This window comes from Catharus ustulatus, chromosome 29 (genome assembly GCF_009819885.2).
Source record: "Catharus ustulatus isolate bCatUst1 chromosome 29, bCatUst1.pri.v2, whole genome shotgun sequence".
NCBI classification, from domain to species: Eukaryota; Metazoa; Chordata; class Aves; order Passeriformes; family Turdidae; genus Catharus; species Catharus ustulatus.
In genome coordinates, this window is record NC_046249.1 from 4,112,831 (window position 1) to 4,131,041 (window position 18,211).

General features: G+C 51.3%; 1 protein-coding gene across 2 annotated transcripts in view; it reads left to right on the forward strand.

Moving 5' to 3' along the window:
- The first annotated feature begins 943 nt into the window (after window positions 1-943).
- The window catches only part of ARHGEF18 (Rho/Rac guanine nucleotide exchange factor 18), a 49,054-nt gene continuing 31,786 nt past the window's right edge, over window positions 944-18,211 (forward strand). For both annotated transcript variants that reach the window (XM_033082079.2, XM_033082080.2), the window contains exons 1-10: window positions 944-1,071; window positions 6,030-6,166; window positions 6,464-6,963; window positions 8,539-8,749; window positions 9,372-9,486; window positions 10,121-10,178; window positions 10,393-10,437; window positions 10,707-10,787; window positions 11,135-11,237; window positions 11,752-11,926. In XM_033082079.2, the coding sequence (XP_032937970.1) occupies window positions 996-1,071; window positions 6,030-6,166; window positions 6,464-6,963; window positions 8,539-8,749; window positions 9,372-9,486; window positions 10,121-10,178; window positions 10,393-10,437; window positions 10,707-10,787; window positions 11,135-11,237; window positions 11,752-11,926 (1,501 nt within the window). In that variant the 5' untranslated portion in view covers window positions 944-995. The remainder of the gene's footprint in view (window positions 1,072-6,029; window positions 6,167-6,463; window positions 6,964-8,538; window positions 8,750-9,371; window positions 9,487-10,120; window positions 10,179-10,392; window positions 10,438-10,706; window positions 10,788-11,134; window positions 11,238-11,751; window positions 11,927-18,211) is intronic.

Consider the following 18,211-nt stretch of genomic DNA (forward strand, 5'->3'; position numbering starts at 1 on the left):
ATTCTTTTTGACTCCTGCTTTTGTGTATCACCTGCCAGCCTGGGCTTCAAGCTGTGGAGGTACCTATGGCCATTCCCAAACTGGCTCGGCTCTGCTCAGCAAGGCCACAGCTGAGCATTAGCTGAACAGCAGGGAGAGTTTTGGTCTGGCCCCAGAGCCCAGCAGCTGCACTGGGGTAAAACCTGGCCTCTTCAGCCTAAGGGGAGGACTTGGGAGTGAAGTTTGGAGCCTGTCTGGGCTGTGGGGCTGGTGCCAACTGGGAGAAGTGGGCTTGGAGGGAGGGAGTTGGGTCTCTTGGGGCAGTTTGACAGTGCTCCCACCTGCCTCCCTGTGTGGGAGAGCTGAGGAGGGCTTGGAGAAAATGGCCTTGCCAGGGGACTGGGACTTGCTGTGAGCTGCAGGAGGATGCTGATGTTGTGGGTGGATGGGGTATCTTGCAGTCCTTTGCAGAGGCTCTGCCACAGCACTTGAAAATGAGACAAAAAGTATAAATAGTGAGCCTTCATAAATGTCTTCTAAAGACATCAAGCCTTGTCTCTATCAACTCTGACCCTTCACTGAAGGTGAAGGTGACTCAGCCAGGTGAGAAGAAGTGTCTGAAAGGTGATGGTCTGTCATGCTCACAGCCATGAACAGAGCAGGGAGGCTTTGGCAGAGGGCCGGGGGCTGTGGTGTGTTAGGAGCTTGTTTTCTGTTTGTGTCTGCAATCCTCCAGCAGCACTCAGGGGCTGTGTGTGCTCCCAGGCCACTAATCCCCAGGCCCAGCTGCAGGCAGTCACTGACCTGCCACACAGGTGGGAACGCCAGGGACCAGGAATTTCTCTCTGGCTACAGCTTCCATCAGCTGATACTTCTGACAAAACACTTGGCTTCTCCACTCCCCCCTTGGCAGCCCCTGGGCTGCAGCCTGCAGCGCTGCCTTAGAGCGCGCTGAGCTCTGCCGTGCTCTGTGCCGGCGTCTCCTGCTCGGGCTCAACCTTGCACGGGGCTCCCCAATGTCAGACTCGCTGCTCAACCACTCCTGGCCATCGTTCTCCAAGCGCTGGAAGAAGAGATGGTCCTTTAAACGAGGTAATGGCCCGTGGGGACAGGGGGCTGAGCGTGTGGTGGGAGCTGGGCTGTGGCAGGGACAGCTCGTCCTGGGCTGAGCAGGTACCAGAGAACCCCAGGGCTCGGGCAGAGCTGGTTTTGAGGTGCTCCCCCCTCCTCCCTGCAGGGGACTCTGCCTTAAGTGGTGGTTAACAGTTTTCTTTCCATTTAATCTTCTTTTCAAGGCATATAATTGCCTCCAGGAGCTGGGTAATGGGTTAAATATCAGCCTTTTGGTTTTGTAATAAGTTTGTTTCGTGGCTGGCAGCGAGCTGGAGGTCCCGGTGGTTGCAGACAGCTGTCTCTGCACGCTGCCTGGCCAGAGTTTGGTGTTTGAGCAGATGTGGTGGAAAAGATTCCCTCAGTGTTTCAGTGAGGGCTGACAAGCAGAGCCCCTGTGTCCGGAGCCCTGGCGGGTTGGGTGGCTGGGCTTCGCTGTGTCCAGCAGCAGGGGTGGGAAATGGCAGCAGCTGGTGTGAACTGGCCTCGTTTGTGCATGCGGTGCCGTGACTTGGAAAGAGGGAAGTGAGAGCCCTGGGAAGCAGGACATTTGCAGTCCTGGAGGAGCCAGACACTTGTTGTGTCCTTGAGAGCAAACACTGCCTTCAGGGCAGCTTTTGGGTACCTTTAACTGCAGCATCAGCACTCCTGCTCCTCTTTCTCTTTCATTATTCCCCTCCCACTCCCAGTTATCTTCTGGTGTGGATGTGCAGGTGACCAAGTTCCAAACTGAACAGTTGAGGGAAGGTGAATTCAGAGCCGGAGGCAGGGGGTCTTACAGGCTTTAATTGTGGTGAGCCTCAAGCAGCTCCCCCAAGCCTCACCCTGCTCCAGCCTCCCCAGTGCCATCCTGCTGGGGGTTATGGGCTGCCTGGGAAGGCTCAGGTGGGCTCATTTCTCTAAAAATGAATCAGGCTCACGGTGCTCCCAAGCACTGACCGCTTGGGAGAGGGGCTGGGTACAGCCAGCTCCCTTCAGCAGTACCTCCAAAGCAGTTTGTCCTCTTGGGCTTGTGCTTAGCCACAAAATGCTCGGGTCCTACTCAGCCCCTCTCCCACACTGATGTGCTGTTGTGTGGCACTCGCTGGTCCATGTGGGCCATTCCCTCAGTGCCCTCTGGAGCCACTGCAGGAACCTGCACAGTGACTTGGAGGGAATAGAGGGGCTGCAAAGCCCCCTGAGCCCTGCTGAGACCCTTCAGCTGTGAGACAGCAGAGAACAGTCCTGGCTCCCTGCTCCTCTGCCCTCCGTGCCCAGGAGCCCGGCCCCAGCACGGTGATAAGGCAGTGGCTCTGTACAGTGTGTTACAGTGTGGGACAGCTTATCTTCCCCTGTCCTGCCCAGAGCCAATCCCCACTGCTGCCAGGACTGCACTTCAGCCCATCTTGGCACAGGGAGTTCAGTACTTGCTTCCCAGAGGTTTTTCACCTATAGCTCCGGACACTCTCCAACAGGATAAGTGAAGGGCAGCTGGTGTGGGGCCAGGAGGGCAGGGGTGGGTCAGGGGAAGGGGGAAAAATTTTTATTTCTTGTCTGTGATGCTCTCCATGGTTTCCCACCAGTCTCTATTCCTGACTGCTGGGAAATGCCCACATGTTTTCGTCTTTCCTTCCTCCTGTGATTGTTTCATGGAGCAGAACTGCCCAGTGCCTTTGTCCTGCCCTGTTTGGTGTGGCCTTTCCCCAGTGGCAATGCAGACAGTGTTTGATGTTGGAGGATGTGACTGGTGTGACCAGAGCTCACATCCATGTTTTCCTCTGACGTGTCCCCTCCCAGCGCCAGCCTGGCTGCAGGGTCACTTGGGGACATGCAGCATCCTGCACCAAGCCAAGGGACAGGCAGGTGAGGATGGGACGCTGCTGGCAGGGCAGGTTCCAGTGCTGGCTGCTCTGGTGCTGTCACCTGCTGTGACACCAGTGACCAGCCTGTCTGAGGGCAATCAGTACAGCCAGTTACCGGACGGAGGGCTTGACCGGAGGTCTGAATTGGAATTATGAAAATCTGTGTTGGGATCCCAGTGGCCTTGGGCACGGTTAGAACAGCATGAAGCCTTCTTCCTTGAGCCAGAGCAGCTCAGCCAGCTGATCCTGCTGTCCCCACAGCATCAAACCCCCTGAGACCATCCCAGACTGTCACATGCCGTGGATTCCTGTCACTGCTTCCTTCCTCCCCACGCAGCAGCCCAGAGTCGTCATGTTTCACCCGTGGGAAGCTCTGGCAAAGTGCAGGAACCATCCCAGCCCAGAGAGCGATGCTTCCTCTCCAGCTCTGCCCTGGGAATTCCTCTGAGGAGGCTGCTCCCTGCAGCAATAACCTTTTATGGTTTCCAGCCAGAGACGAATTAAGCAACTGCAATACCTAATCTGCTTAATGTTCTGCTAAAGCAAACAGCATTTGTTCTTGAAAGTGTCATTTTGTTATCCCATCTCCAGCTTCAGCTGAGGAAAGGTGACTGCTGCTGTCTGCCAGAGCCTGGGGGGCCAAGATTCCCTGTCCCCTTGCCACCATTTCGGAACCTGGGTCCTTCCAGACAGGCTTGAGTGCAGAGTATGGGAGATTCAAGGTGCTCCAGAGCTTGCCACACTTGCTGACACATTGGTGACCACCATGATCATTGATGTGGGGATGTCACAGCCCCCCAAACCTGCCTCCTTCCTACGTGTGCTCCATGCTCAAACGCCCTTGCCCATCATCCCACGGCGTGATGCCTGAAGGAGTTTTTCCCCATGAGCTCCTCCATCAGCCCCTTGCCCAAGCGCCTGCTCCACACTCGGTGCCAGCCCAGGCTCTGCAGTGGGAGCCCGTGGCTGGTGCTCACACATTGCCTAAAATGGTGTCCCCAGGGCTGTGCCCGTGCGCGCCGCGTGCCGCTGCCCCGACCCCGCTCTGATTTATCGCGCGTCGAACCGAGTGCCTGAAGTCTCTGAGGAGGATTTAAGTCCCTTGGTGGGTCTGCACTGGGTCTGTTGACTTCAGCCTATGTCTTGGCCAAATCCTGAGCTCTGCATGGCACAGGCAGAGCACAGGGAATATTTTCCAGGCCTCCAAGGATCTGACTCTGTTCCAGGGATCCACTTTAGGGCTGCGTGGAGCTTGGTGCAGGGCTGGAGTAGCCTTGGCGGGATGGCTGGACACTGCTTGGGAGGAAAAATCTCCTTGTTTTAGTTAAACCTTCAGTCCAGGGCTCTGGCCTCTGTCAGGTCACAGTCCTTGTCAGCTCCTGCTGCCTCCCAGGGCTTTGCTGCTTTCCCTGTGGGCAGTTTGCTGCTGAAGGGATGGCAAGAGCAGAAAATCTCCTTTTTCTTCCTTCCTTGGATTTGTATGAAGGGAAATGGCTTGTGTCCTGACCTCCCTGGGATGCTCCCCACCTCCTGGTTGTTCCTGTGGGTCCATTCTACCTTAACCATCATCCCAGCCTGTTTGGGGGCTTCAGTTGTTTTCACTGCCCACCAAGAGCTTTGGCTGCTGTTACCAAGTTCATGCCAAAATCTGCGCTGGTTCAAGGGTGTATTCACTTCAAAATGTTGATTTTTGACTGTAAGCTGAATCCAGGTACACTGAAAAAAGCAAAAGGTGATGTTTAATAGCTCACTAAATCTCTGCCAGTTGCAGATGCAGCTCAGGGACATCCTGGGCAAGAATTGGTCTATTCATTAAAAATGTCATGTGAAGTAAATTTTACAACCTTGCTAGAAAGCCTGTTTCAAATTTTCCCTGGTCTTGTAGCTAGAAACCCCTTAATTAAAATAGTGCCTTCAGAAGTGTTTTCTTTTTATATTATTTATAGTCCTTTACTTGAAACCATCACAGACATTTGAACACACCAAATGCTCCTTAGAACAGAAAATCTGGCATCTGCAGTGTGCAGCAGGATCCAAGGAACAAACCTCCAAACTCTCCCTCACGTTTGCTGCCTTTTTTTAGTTGGCACCACACAACTCCTGGCTGAATTGTGTAGCTTTATAATCCACAGCAGGATGCAAGCTTTCCAAGAGTGTGTTTTTTAACAATGTCTTCCTTACATTAATGTTTTTATGCTTGATTTTCCTGGAGTGTGATGGGTTTCCAGCAGTTTCCTGCTGGTTTTTCCCATTGGATAGATATGGCTGCTTACAGTCTCTTGCTGTTGTTCTCTGCATCTTCAGAGATCCACCACAGTGCTTCAGCCAACAGCCTGGCTTTTTTCCCTTTGCCTCAGCTGTGTGTGTCTCGAAGGAATAGCCTCTGTGAGTCATGCAATGGTTCAGGGATTGTGGCTAAGGTTTACAGCATGTCTCGCTCCACAGGAATGTGCTTCAGTCAGCTGGACCATCTATTGTGCCACAGAACACATCCAGACCTTTGGTTTCTCAATGAGTTATCAGATGGTATACACACACTCAGGTTCACACTCCTGCCCGGGGAAAATCCAGAGGAGTGATGTGGAGCCAGGAGAATTATGTGCTCCTGATATTGCTCTGCACTTTCACTGTTGTCTGGAGCCACCAATTTGCCTCCCAGTATCCCTTTTTTACCCACACACCCAAGAGTCATTTACTCCTCAAGGATGAAAATAAAACCATTGTCAGTATTTTTATTCCTGGATTTCTGATTCAAAGGTCCATAATGCCAATAACAGACATAAAAATGTGCTTGATTCTCGTACTGTGGAAAAAGCCTCTGCAGCATAGAACAGCCTAGGAGGGTCTGGCTGGGACAGTGCAAACCTGCTCTGTCCCTTTGCACACGCAGCAGGGATGAGGTTTCTGCTGGCAGGAAATCCCTGCACCAGGTTTCTACAGGATCAAGGCTGCTGTGGTCTGGAGATTGCCTGGCCCTGTGAAGGAGTAGAGGGCATGTGGAGCATTTCAGTGCTGCCTGATGTCACCTGTGGGTGTGCAGCTGGTTTTCCATCCCTCCCAGATGTGTGATTACCTGCTGAGACCTTCTCTGTCTTGCAGGGTCTGACTGCAAGCCGTGCTTACGGGAATTCACTGAGCACCACAGCCCTGCCTTGGAGTATCCCACCCCCAAAAGCTTCCTCCCATCCCTGATCGCTGAGGATGATTCCTTCTGCACCAGCATGGCTGAAGAGAAGGCAAGTGTCCTCTTTCCTGCTGCTACCACTGTGCAAGGCAGAGGCCAGGGGCAGCAAACTGGGTGGTCAGCACCATATCCAGAGGGGTTTGTGGTGCAGTAGGAATGAGGTAAAGTGGTGCTGATCCAGACTGTCAAGGAATACAAGGTTATGTTGCTGTGAGGGACAGTGGGGAAGGGTGATTATCAGAAAGTCACTTGAAGTCTGGCCCTGCTCTGCACCCCAATTTCTGCACAGGAGGTGTCCCCTTGCAGGGTTGTGGGAGGCTCTCAGACAGGATTTGTGCTGCCTTTGCAGGAGGACTCATCTTCCACAGAGCTGGATGTGCCAGCAGCAGACTTGCACAGCAGCACAGAGGATCTCCTCTCAGACTCTGCTCTCCACGGCACAGAGTATTACAAAGATCTGGGACTCCTGAGCCTGCCATCTGCCAAAACAGCACCAGACATGGCAGCACAGTCAGAGCAAGGATCCCAGACTGTGTCTGCCCTTCGCTCATTGGAAGAGAGGCCAAGAGCTCTGAGCAAACTGTCTGTGGATGTTGCTTTTTCCAATCCCGTTTCCTGCTCGGTACATTACGGCGAGGCTGACTGTCGTTTTCTGAACAAAGGCCACCTGTGCTCCTGTGCAGCTGTGCCAGATGATGGTACCAGCACTTCTGAGCATCCTGCAGACACAGACAACGAGCTGGACCTGCAGGAGGCCCAGGATTCCTTCCCCACGCTGGTGAGATCCATGTCCACGTCCCGGAGGCACAGCTGGGAGAGCCCTCTGTCACCCGTGGACTGCAGGCGCAGGTATGGCAGGACTGTGAGTGATATTTGATGTACACAATGCAGTGGAAGTGTGAGGCTGAACATCACACTGCCTGCAGCTCCAGATGCTGCTGGGTGGTCTCCCTCGCCTGTCAGCATCTGCTAGAGCAGCTGGACACCCACTGCTCATGTTGGGTGGGATGTGGAAGAGGAAGTGCTAGGGCAGCAAGAGGCTTTAACATCTTCTTCGAAGTGGGAAGATCCTCTTTTCCTGGTGTTGGGGTCTTTTCTGTCTGGAGGAAATCTTCAACAGCATCAGTTGCCCTGATGACCTCCATCTTCTGGCTCAAAGGGAATTTTTCCCATCAAAGAGGGATTAAGAGAGCTCTGTCAAATCCTTTTTCTTCTTGTCTGTGAGTTGGCTTGGTCTGTGAGTTACACTGAGCTGTCCTCCAGCCCTCTGCCCTCCACGTGGCTGCAGAGGAGGTCGTGTTTGTAGCACAGTGCTGAGCTCTTGCTGGGAGCAGAGTCAGGCCTGGCATTCCTGCCATCCTCTGCTCCTGCCACATAAATGCCTTGAGCTCCAGGTTCCTCCAGAAATGCCTTCCCTGCTGACAAATGTATTGATCTCCCAGCTGACTGGGATTTAGGTGCAAGCCAGCAAGGACTATTTTTATCTCTCCTCCTTATACGGTACCCTAAAATTATCTCAGCCTGAAATCTTGGCAGTCCTCTATCAAGCTCCGACTTTGGTTCTCAGACCCATTGTTGTCCCATGTGCCATGGATCATTCACAGTTTATGCTGTAACAGGCACATGAGTAGCAGTGGCACGGAGTGGCTGTCGGTGTCAGGGACACGTTCTGTACCCTCGCTGGGTGATGAAGCACGTGTGAGCAGGAGGCCAGGGAAGGGGAATACACCCCACTGTTCCCTCAGCAAACGCTTCCTGAAGCCTGCCTGTGGCAGGAATGAAGTGACAGTGATCTGCAGACAGAACCCATGCAGACACTAAGATTTTCCACTGAGCTTTATCCATCATTTTGCTTCTGTGTTGTTGTCATTGCAACAGTGCTTGGTGTGCAGGACACTGTGAGGCACTGGGGGAGCTGATCCACCTCTCATTTCCTAGAAAATAATTTTTTTTCTTCCTCAAATTGAGCCCTGGTGGGAGCAGGATTTATGGCATGATGCCACAGTGGTGATGTGATAAACAACATCATCTGCCACTTCTAAATGCCCAGAGGGACTTTCCTGGATGGCAGCTGACAGGGCAGCAGCTCTGGGGCAGGCAGGACAGGCTGCTGCCAGAGTGGCTGCACAGTCTCAGGGGTTGCTAAGAGATCAGTGTGAGCCATCCAGCACTAAACATCCCGGGTGACCAGGGAGCTGGGGACTCACTGGTGGCAGCCAGAGAAGCTGTTTTTAACAGGCTCAGGACTTGGTGTCCAGGCTGATGCTTCCTGTCATTTCCTTTCCCACGTGTCTGCTGTGGGGAGCATCCTTGTCCCAGTTGCATGATCTTGTTAGGACCACCCAGGCAGGGCCATTGCAGGGGCTGTGCCATGCTGGGCAGGTCTGCTCAGCTCTGCTCTGAAGCCTCTTCCTGTCCCCTCAGGTTCAGCCTGGATGTCACAGAGCTGGGCAGTGACCCAGAGCAGGACGATGTGGAGAAGAGGAGCCAGTCCTGCCTCCAGCCTCACGTGTCCCTTCGGCTGCCCAAAGGGGAACAGGGAGCCTGGAGCAGCAGCCGGGGTGGCACAGTGATCAAAGTGGAGATAGAGCCACTGCACCCAGACCTTGTGGCCAGCCCCAGCTTGCAGGAGGTGGTGAGTGTGCAAGGCTGGGCACGGGGGTGGCAGCAGGGCAAGCTGGGGGTGCAGAAAGCAGCATCCACAGGTGTCAGCTGCAGGCTAGACTCTTTCAATGACAGTGTGGAACCGGGAGGTCTGCAGGAATCTCAGCAAGGATGGGCTTCTTCAGATAAACTGCCCCATCTTGTGGGATAAAGGCCCTGGGAGCTGCCTGTAGTACAGCCCTCTTTTCCCATATATTTAGCTGGAATTTCCCTTCCCTTGTGCCTGTTGCCTCTTGTCCTGTCACTGCAGCTCTAATCCTGTTAGGTAGTTGAAGACAGCAATGTCACACACACCCCCACACACCCCTTACAGACTGCTTTGCTCTGAGGAATACCTTTAGACTCAATTAATATTAAAAGGACAATTGCATCATGGTGCTACACATCCAGTAAAAGTGAGAAGTGCCTAAGAGGCTTTAAAACACGAGTGTCACTTGCTCGAGCCTTCCTGGAGCTAACAAGTAGCTGGGCCTAATGGTGTCCTGCATCATAACCCTGACAAAACAGGAGGGAAAGGGTGAAGAATCAGCCATGATGGAGGCTCCCTTGGTGCACAAGGCACCAAAGATTTCTGTGACTTTTTACTTCTCCAGAAATGTGTCAGCAACGGGAAGAGACTGAGGTCCAAGTCTGTCCCATCAGCCTGTGAGACCATTGCCTCCCCACAGATACCTCACAGTTTCAACACTTCTCTTCCAGCTGTGGAAGGTTGGTATAGACTTTATGCCATTACATGGGTTCAAGGTGCAATTAAGAAGATAAAAAACTGGAGCTGTAGCCTCCAGAAGCATGGACAGCCTCTGCTTTCCCCTCCACATGGTTTAAGGAGCTCCTGAAATACAAAGCCAAGCTGGTTCTGAGTCTGGCCCTGGCTAGCAGAGCAGTGTCAGCTCAGACATGCCCATCCCCAGTGACACATTGCCACATAACCTCCCTGTGGCTGGTGCATTGGTCACTCCCTACTCAAGTCCCACCTGTGAGGATTGCCCTGGAGAAAAATTTAATGATTTCAGGGGCTGGGAAGCAGAGAGGAGGCTGGCTGTCATGGGGAAGGGCTCTGGGGTGGTACCAGCTCCTACCCTACTGCAAGCAGGACCCTCAGCAGCAAATATAATACAGACTGGGGAGGGGAGGGGTAACACAGCAAGGTGATGTAGCCTTCGTTTCCCTCACAGAAATGTAGAGCAGAATCTCCTTCCCTAACTGCTCCTGGCATTTCTTCCTTGCCAGTCAGGACAGAGTGGGAGCCCAGCAGGATTAACAGGGTGCAGTTGCATAGATTGCAAGGTGGTGCTCTGCAAAGGCAAGCCAGGATCCCTGCTGAGAGCCTTTTGTGTTCCAGGTGTTGAACCCCCTGCTCTGGAGATGCTGGAGAAGGACCACGTGTCCCCAGACCATGTGTAAGTATTGTCAGTCCTGGCTGGTTTGAGATGAGGGACATTTTTGAGTGTACCTGAGTTACTGGGGATGCAACAGCAAAGGAGATCCCGCTCTGTGCTGGGGCATAGCTGAGCAGTTGGTTATAAACCAGCACCTGAGGCTTTGTGGGATGCAGAATGTTTATGCAAGGATGTTTTCTAATCCCTTGCTTTTCTCTTGCCCCATCCTTGGTAGGTTAATTGTCCAGAAGGTACTTCAGGAGCTGAAACATTACCATGGGTAAGTGTGTCTGGGACAGGGACGTGTGGGGAGGTCACAGGTCTGCCTAAGACACACCTGGCAAAGGACACTTTGTCCCTTGAGGGGCAAATGCCCAAATGACTGATTTATTCCAGTGAAACCAGGGTAGAATTGCAAGAAGGGGCATTTCATGTTCCTCCTTGGTAACTAAAAATGTTCCTGCCCCATCTAGAAAATGAGAGTTTCAGCTGACCAAGAAATTCTGCTCTTGTGTTCTTTCCTGTGTCTGATGCCTTTTCCCTGCCCAGGGTGAAGCAGAGAGCTTGTGTGCAAGAAGGCAGCGATTCTTCCCAGCAGAACCTCACTTGGTTTGAGTTCCTGTCTAATGAGTAAGTGAGACAGAGGGTGACACACACTTTCTGAGAACAGAGTTTGATTCCCCTCCATCTAAGTTCTACTGCCCTGCTAATCCTGTGTGCAGGACACTGGTATCTGCAGGGGTTCAGCCAGGAGTGTGGCACTGAACAAAACCTGCACACATCAAAGTTCAGCTCCTTATTTCTAAGTGTCTCATTAATAAATGACATGGCTGATGCCAAACCACATCCCCCAGGAGATGGAAAGCTCACACTTGAGGTCCTAAAGTAATGCTTCAATGAACTTCATCAATGACCTCCCTAAGCTGGGCTTGCTCAGTGAATTTCCCCTTTTTTAAGATATTTTGGTCTCCTTTCAGACATGAGGACAGTGGGAAGAGCGATAAAGCAGAGAAAGGCACAAAGGTGATGCGACGCCTGAGTTCCCTGCGGAGCCGAGTCACTGGATCCTGGAAGGATAAGGTGAGAGAGAGATGTTGAATGTGTGGAAGGAATTGTTAAATTCTTCAAGTAGAAAAGGGGATCTGACTGTAGGGAACAGTTAGCTGGATTGCTTTTGGATGGCTGAGGCCTCTGTGCTGGTCAGCAGATGCACTGTTACCCCTGAAGCAGAGGTAGTGCATGGGACTGAGTGATCCCTGAATTCCAGCCCTCCTTGCTCTAGGGCATGTTCTGGATGCTCTTATGCTGCCTTGGCACTTTTGTGCACAGCAGGAAGAGTGCCTTGGCTGGGTGACTGCCTGGATGACTCTTTGTGGCAGAAGGAGCCTGCAGAGGAACAGCCAAGTGTGTCCTGCCCTTCACCACAAATGGGACTTAGACTAGAGGGACTGGCCTTGGGAAGGCATTTGGGAAAAGCACTGCCATCCCACTGTACCTGCTGCCCACCAGCTCTCTGCTCGTTTGTACCAGTGGGGAAAGGAATGTGTGGGCAGTGCAAGGCTTGTGACTGAGCTGTGTTCTTCTCTCCTTCCAGGGTAAGAACAAAGAGCAAGTCAAGGAGAAAGAGAAGGAGAAAGAGACAAAGGAGACAAAAGAGAGGTGTAAAGATATCAATGGGCACCAGCTCGTGCCAGGGGTTTTCTCCAGTTGCACCAGCTGCTCACTGTGTGCCAAACCTCTTGGGAATAAAAGTGGTCTGCAGTGCCTGAGTGAGTATGGCTGTCACTGCCTGGCTCTGCCCCAGCCTGTGCACCCTGCCTGCCCTCCAGCCCAGGCTGTTCTCCTGCCTGAACCAGCCCCCTGGATTGCTTCACTCCTCTGCCTGGCTCGACTCTACCCCACCACTCTGCTTGGCCTGGCTTGGTTGTTTCTCCAAATACTCTAAATGATTTCTGAATCCTTCCTGGCAATAATTTATCCTCATTTTCTTTGGCCACTTGACCATTTCCTGCCCCTTTCCCGCAAGGAGGGTTCTAGGTCAGCTTCTCTTTTACTAATTTTTTTTTTAAATCATGAAGTTCTGCTTTGCCTGAACAAATATCCCAACTGCCTGAGTGTAGCTGGATCTTTTAGGCTGTTTCTCACAGCAGCAGTGATGTCTCAGATCAGCATCTGCCCTGTGCATGGGCATTTCTAGAGATTTCTAGAGCATCCAAAGCTTTATTAACTAACAAAAAGTCAAATGTTGCCTCCCAGGACATGCATGTGTGAGACTGTTGCTTTTCAGCTCTAAGTAGTGCCAGCATGCATGAGCCTCTGTGCTCCCACTGCATCTACTGTGGCATGGCTTTGGCTGACAAACCCTGTCCCTCCTCTTTGGGGCAGGTACTCAGGGCACTGGAGAATGTTTTAATTCCCAAGGGATTGTCTGTGGGCAGAGAAATTTTTCTAGAAATGAATGGATTGCTCTCTTTCTCCACCCTCTACCCTCAAGCAATGCTTGCTCTCTCAGAGGCTCTTAAGGTCAGTAAAACCTTTCTGGGGCATAAAGGGACTGGTTGCCCTTGGACATGTGTGGTGAGAAATACATTTTCCCTTCAGGGCAGCTGGAGGGAAATTGAAAAGGGGCACAGAACTGGCTATTAGTGAGCATTTTTCAGGCATCACAGCTAAAGGTAGGAAGCAGGGAGCTGAATAAGAGCTTTGCAGATATTTAGAGAGAACCTAAATAACATGGGAGGGGGCAGAGCTGTGCCTTGTCATTCCTGTGTGAAGACTCTCCCAACCAGAGGCTCTGTTTGCAGTCCTGCATGCTGCTTTACAAAAATAACTGGGAGGATACAGACAGTCCTTGATACCCGTGAGCATGGAGCCATGCTCTGTATGGTCTTGGGAACTCTGAGGAAATTTAGTGTGAGTGATTCTCCTCTGGACAACCCTATGGAGATCTGTGATCTGGGGCTGGAAGGAGAGTGTGGCTCAACATGGTTTGTCCATCATAAATACACAGGGACTGGACATGAGCTATGGAAACTTTCACCTCGTTTCCCAGCCCTCCCAGTGTTCTGTCTTGTGAACATTCAGGAGAAAAACTCCAAGGTGGCTGAGGCACTGGTTTGTGTTTGGGACTCTGTCACATCTCCTTTGGCTCTTGGCTGCCCAGGCTAACGCAGGCAGCAGAGCAGCACAGCTTGTTTTGTAATGTTCCCTTTGCAGTGGCTTGAACTGAGGCTGAACAATCGGGCAGGGCTCTGAGATGTCCATTAAAATTAATGACCTGTCTGTGGTGAGAGTTGGGCTGGGACTTGTGGTGTGACAGCTGATGGCCTGAGAGTGCCTATATTTGGATGATACTGGCCTGAAACCTTTGTGAGCTGCTGCTGAGCTGGTAGTTGATATCAGCAGCTCCCATTACTGCTGCTCGGAGCAGTGTGTGGTCTCCTGACTGGTCCCTGATAGAGCTCTGGAACAGCAAGCTCCGGGGCCACCGGGAAGCCAGAGCAGCAGGCCTACTTTTCAGAAGTGTGAGCAGCTCTGTCAGGCTCGGCCTGAGCCGCGGCTGCTGCCAGGATGTGAGGATATTTGGCTGTGGCTCTTGTTTTCTCCTCGTGAACTCACAATTGACCATCCCCTTGCCTTGGCCCCCGGCCAGCCCTCGCCCATCGCTGGTCAGGTGCTGCTGTTGCTGTTGCTGTTGTTGTCTCCCTGGTATTTTTAACTGCAGCTCCACCACGTGGTGCAAGGCAAAACAGGCTCGTGGAAAACACAGGAAAATATGGTGGTTAAAGAAAGGGATAAACTGAAGGGGGAGGAAGGATGGAAGAATGATTGCAAACCTGTGTTCAGTCGACACAAAAGGTCTGGTGACTTCCATGGCTGTGATGAGGTGGAGGAGCGAGAGCTCTTCTCATTAGGGATGCTAACAGCAGGAGGAATTCTGCATTTAAGTCAGAACAAAAAACCATTGTTCTGCTAGAAAAATGTGTGAGCTGTGAAGAAAGTGGGCAGCTTGGATAGCCTGGTACATGGTAACTCGTTTCTCTCTCCCACTGAGTCCTCCCATCTGTCCTCGCCCCACACCACACAGTCGCATAGGGGAGAAGACGGCTGTGCTGTGTGGAGAGAGCAGAGATTCAGGAGAGTCTCTGCAGCTCACAGATGTGCAGTTAGGAGCCTGGTAGGGATGAAAAACAAAGAGGAATGATTGCAGTCACACAGATCTCGACAACAGTGGCCACCCAAACTCTGCCGTTACGTAAACTATGAGCTGCGAGTCTCTGGGTTTATTGTTCACCTGGAAATGAGAAAGCTCCTCTTGAGCCTTTTCTATCGTGGGTGGAGAAGGTTCTGTGCCTAAATTAATCCTCTCCTATAAACATGCTTCCAGAGTTTATGCAACAAGAGTTAGATGAGTCCCAGGGAAGCCCTGACAGGAGGAGAGCTCTCCAAGCAGGCTGTGCCATGGAGGTGAGCCAGGGATATGCTGTGGAATACAAATGGAAGGAGGATTGCTTCCCTTGAGCTCAAGCACTGGGGTAGAGGTGGGTCTTCCACATCTTTAGTTGACAGTCAATCTCTATTACTTCATGGGAAAGACAGAGCCCAAGTGCCCACAGGGGTGTCAGACTGATCATCCTCTTCCAAGGAAACCTATAGCTGCAACCAAAGTTTAGCAGGCCTTAGACAAACTCCTCTTCTTTAAGAGAAGGTGCTCCATTTAATGAATCTTCCTGAACAATACAGGCTGTGCTGGACTGTCCACCTGTCCTAGGCTGACCCTTGCTGGCTGCTTCAGTGCACTGGCCGATCTCTAACTGGTTGCTGTAACAACTGGTCTCCAGGATTTATTTAAGGCGCATTGTGAAAGAGGTTTGGAAAACCATTTCCTTTCTCACAACAAGAAAGGGAGAGGACACAGATTTCTGCAGTTTGTCAGGCAAACATCCTCCACCCACGGCCAAGGAGAGGCCAGAATAGCTTTTGCTTTAGACCTGAAATTTGGTGTAAAATTCACCTTTCGGTCAATTTTGGTGAAATTCACTCAGCACTTGTGCCTGCAGGCTTTTGCTTTTGGACTCCCAGTGCAGTACCAATATAAGCTAATAGGTTGAAGAATAGTTTTGGCTTATGATAAGGAGGAATTACTTGATTTTTCTATCCTGAAATTTCTGTTCACAGCCCACACAGAGTCCTGAGAAATTTGAAAAGCAGCAGGCAACCTGGAACTTTGCATTTCCGTAGAGAGGCACAGCTGCCAAAAATCTTCTGTTTTGGGGGGAAAAGGCTGTAACATGATGACAGTGATAAATGGACTGGGAGTCCCACTTGGAATAAACTATTACTGACAGGAGTCCAAATAAACAGAGGCTAAACCAGAGCGGCTGCGTCGGGCTGTGGGTTAAGATGGTTCTGAGCCAATGGAGCAGGATCTGAAGCAAATGTGAAAGCGGCTGCAGCGCTGCTTGCAGAGAAAACACTGACTGAGCTGAGCATCCTGACACAGAGCTGGCTCAGCCAGCGCTAGAGGGCTTAGAAAAGGAAACCAAAGTACATGTTATTCTCAGTGCTTCTCTTTTTCTGCTTTTTACTTTCTTTTTGTGTCTGGGCAGCACTACCTTGATCTGGAACATCTCCAAATGCTGCTCCTTCCTTTCCCTGATAAAACCTCAAGATCTTATACACTCGGGCTGACAAATGCATAAGGACAGCAATCAACCCGAGACATTCAGCAAGAAATCTTTTGCTGTTACAGAATTACAAAGGATTAGACAGCTGGTACTCTTCTCTTCTTTGCAATCCAAGCCTTAGCTCTAAGCTATGGAGTCTTGGAGCTGGCTGCTGTGCCAGATTTTGCACTGATTTTGTGGTGATGCCCTGAGGCTGCACAAGCACGGCACGTTCTCTCCATGAGCTGCAGTTGGGCAATCTGCAATGCTTTACTTTTATATTAGAGCAAAGCACGAAGATTGAAGTCCCTAAGGATTAATCAGTCACCAAGTGACAGCCAGCTGTTTACCCCCAAACCGCTTTATGTAATGATCATTTCTCTGTAGTGCTGACAGGCCCCAATAAACAACTGGGACCTCCGTGTACTCAGTCCTGTAGAGAAGCAGCACAAAAGGGAACATTTTGGAAAAGCTTGCAACTATGAGACGAAGATAAAAATAAAATCGATTAAACAGGTGGCAGTGTGGAAACCAGAGATCACATTGGCCCCATGGCAGGATTTCATCACATCTCCAGCCCAAACAGTGGCAGGGTGGATTTTGAGAGGGAAGTTTGTTTTGTAATCATGTATGTTGTGTTTTCAAGCTCAGGAAGCAAGTAGGATACATGTGATTTAAAATATGACAAACTTTCCATCAGTATTGTAAATCTTCAGGGTGAAATCAGGAGGGGCAATTGGGTAGTGAGCTCTTCCAAGTTTTCATGCCTGCAGTGAGTACTCCATCAGCCCTGTGCTAGTACATCAAACCTTTCTGGTATCAGGGAAATGGCGTTTTTTTCCGGCAAGCAGTTTGGTTCTGTGAGTCAGTGCACAGATCTCCTGCTAGGGAAGATAATTCTCCTTTGCTCTCATCGTTTGTCTGTGCAGGGGTCACTGACAGAGGCCTGGGCAGGCACTCGTGTTGAGCAGCACATAGGGAAGCCAGCACCTGCCAACCCTCCGGGCACTGCAGCCTCGCCTTGGCAGGGTGTTCATAAACACTCCAGCACGCTGGGTTGGCAAATCCCACCGGGCTTTTAATAACAAATTATGCATTTCAAGTCACAGGCAATGTGAAAACACACATTAAGTGCCATGCTGAAGATGGCATTGGGGTGCCACATCCCATCTGTTTAGGGGCCTCTTTATTCTGGGAGGAACCTCGTGCCAGCCCTGAGGGAAAAGTGTGGCCTAATGGTGGCCATGTGCTGTCCCCGAGGGGAAAAGGCAGGCTGGAGGGCCATGTGTCTTCCCTCAGAGAAGTCATGGGCTCTGGGCAGCTGTGTATCCTCCCTGAGGGGAAAGTGCAGGCTGAGGATGCTCATGGTGTCCCTGAGGGGGACATGCAGGTTGGGGGCTGTTATAAATAATAAAAAGATCAGGACAACGGGTGAACACACACACTGATCCGAACTCTGTCCTTTGGGTCCCCCTGTGTTCACAAATGTCGCCTCGGTCCTGGTTTTATAGTTTTTCTAGCCTGGGGCAGAGGTCCTCCTTTCTTTTCATGGTTTCGCATATTCATGTAGCCTCCTTTCTCTTCGCTGGGCTGGACAAAACCGTTTCTGGGAAGTGATGAATTTCAATGAATGCAGATTTTGGCTTAGGGAACCAGGTATTGAGATGTAGTTTTTCCTGCAGTTTTTCCAGTTAACTCTGGTTATCTTGACTGGCAATACTTGTCAAGTGTTCATTGCTTGGGTGTTTCCTGGACTGTCTCTGTAAAGAGTCATCTCCTCTGGAGCCAATTCTATTAACTTGCTAATTTTGGTTCTTCGGCTTTTTCGAGCCAGCTGCGGGTGTTGGAATTTTCGTGAGGCAATTTTTTCTTCCCGCTGAAGTTAATGTTCCAAAGTTTCTTTATTATTTTTGTTTTATTTATACAATCATGATTTATTTCACATAAATCACAAACCAACACGAATTATTTTATAACATATATAACAAGGGCCCTGTGCCCTTCCTGAGGGAAAGCGCAGGCTATGGGGGGCCATGCCCACCCTGCAGGAGGAAGGAGCAGGCAATGGATGGTCGTGTGCCCTCCCTGGGGGAAAAAGGCAGCTCAGGGGAGACATGTGCCCTCTCTGAGGGGAAAGCAAGAGCTATGAAAGGCTCTGCCGTCCCTGAAGGGCAGGAGCAGCTGGAATGGCTGTGTCCTCCACGAGGGAACGAGGGTGTCGAAGGATGATATGGAGGGTGCTGCTCCACCCTGAGGATTGCCCTCCCTCAAAGGGAGAGGCTGTGGGTAGCCCTACCCTTTATGTAGGGGTACCAGTGTGGGCTAAGGGTGGCCATGTGCCCTCCCTGAAGGGAAAGTGTGGAATACAGGTTCTTGTGCCCTCCCTGA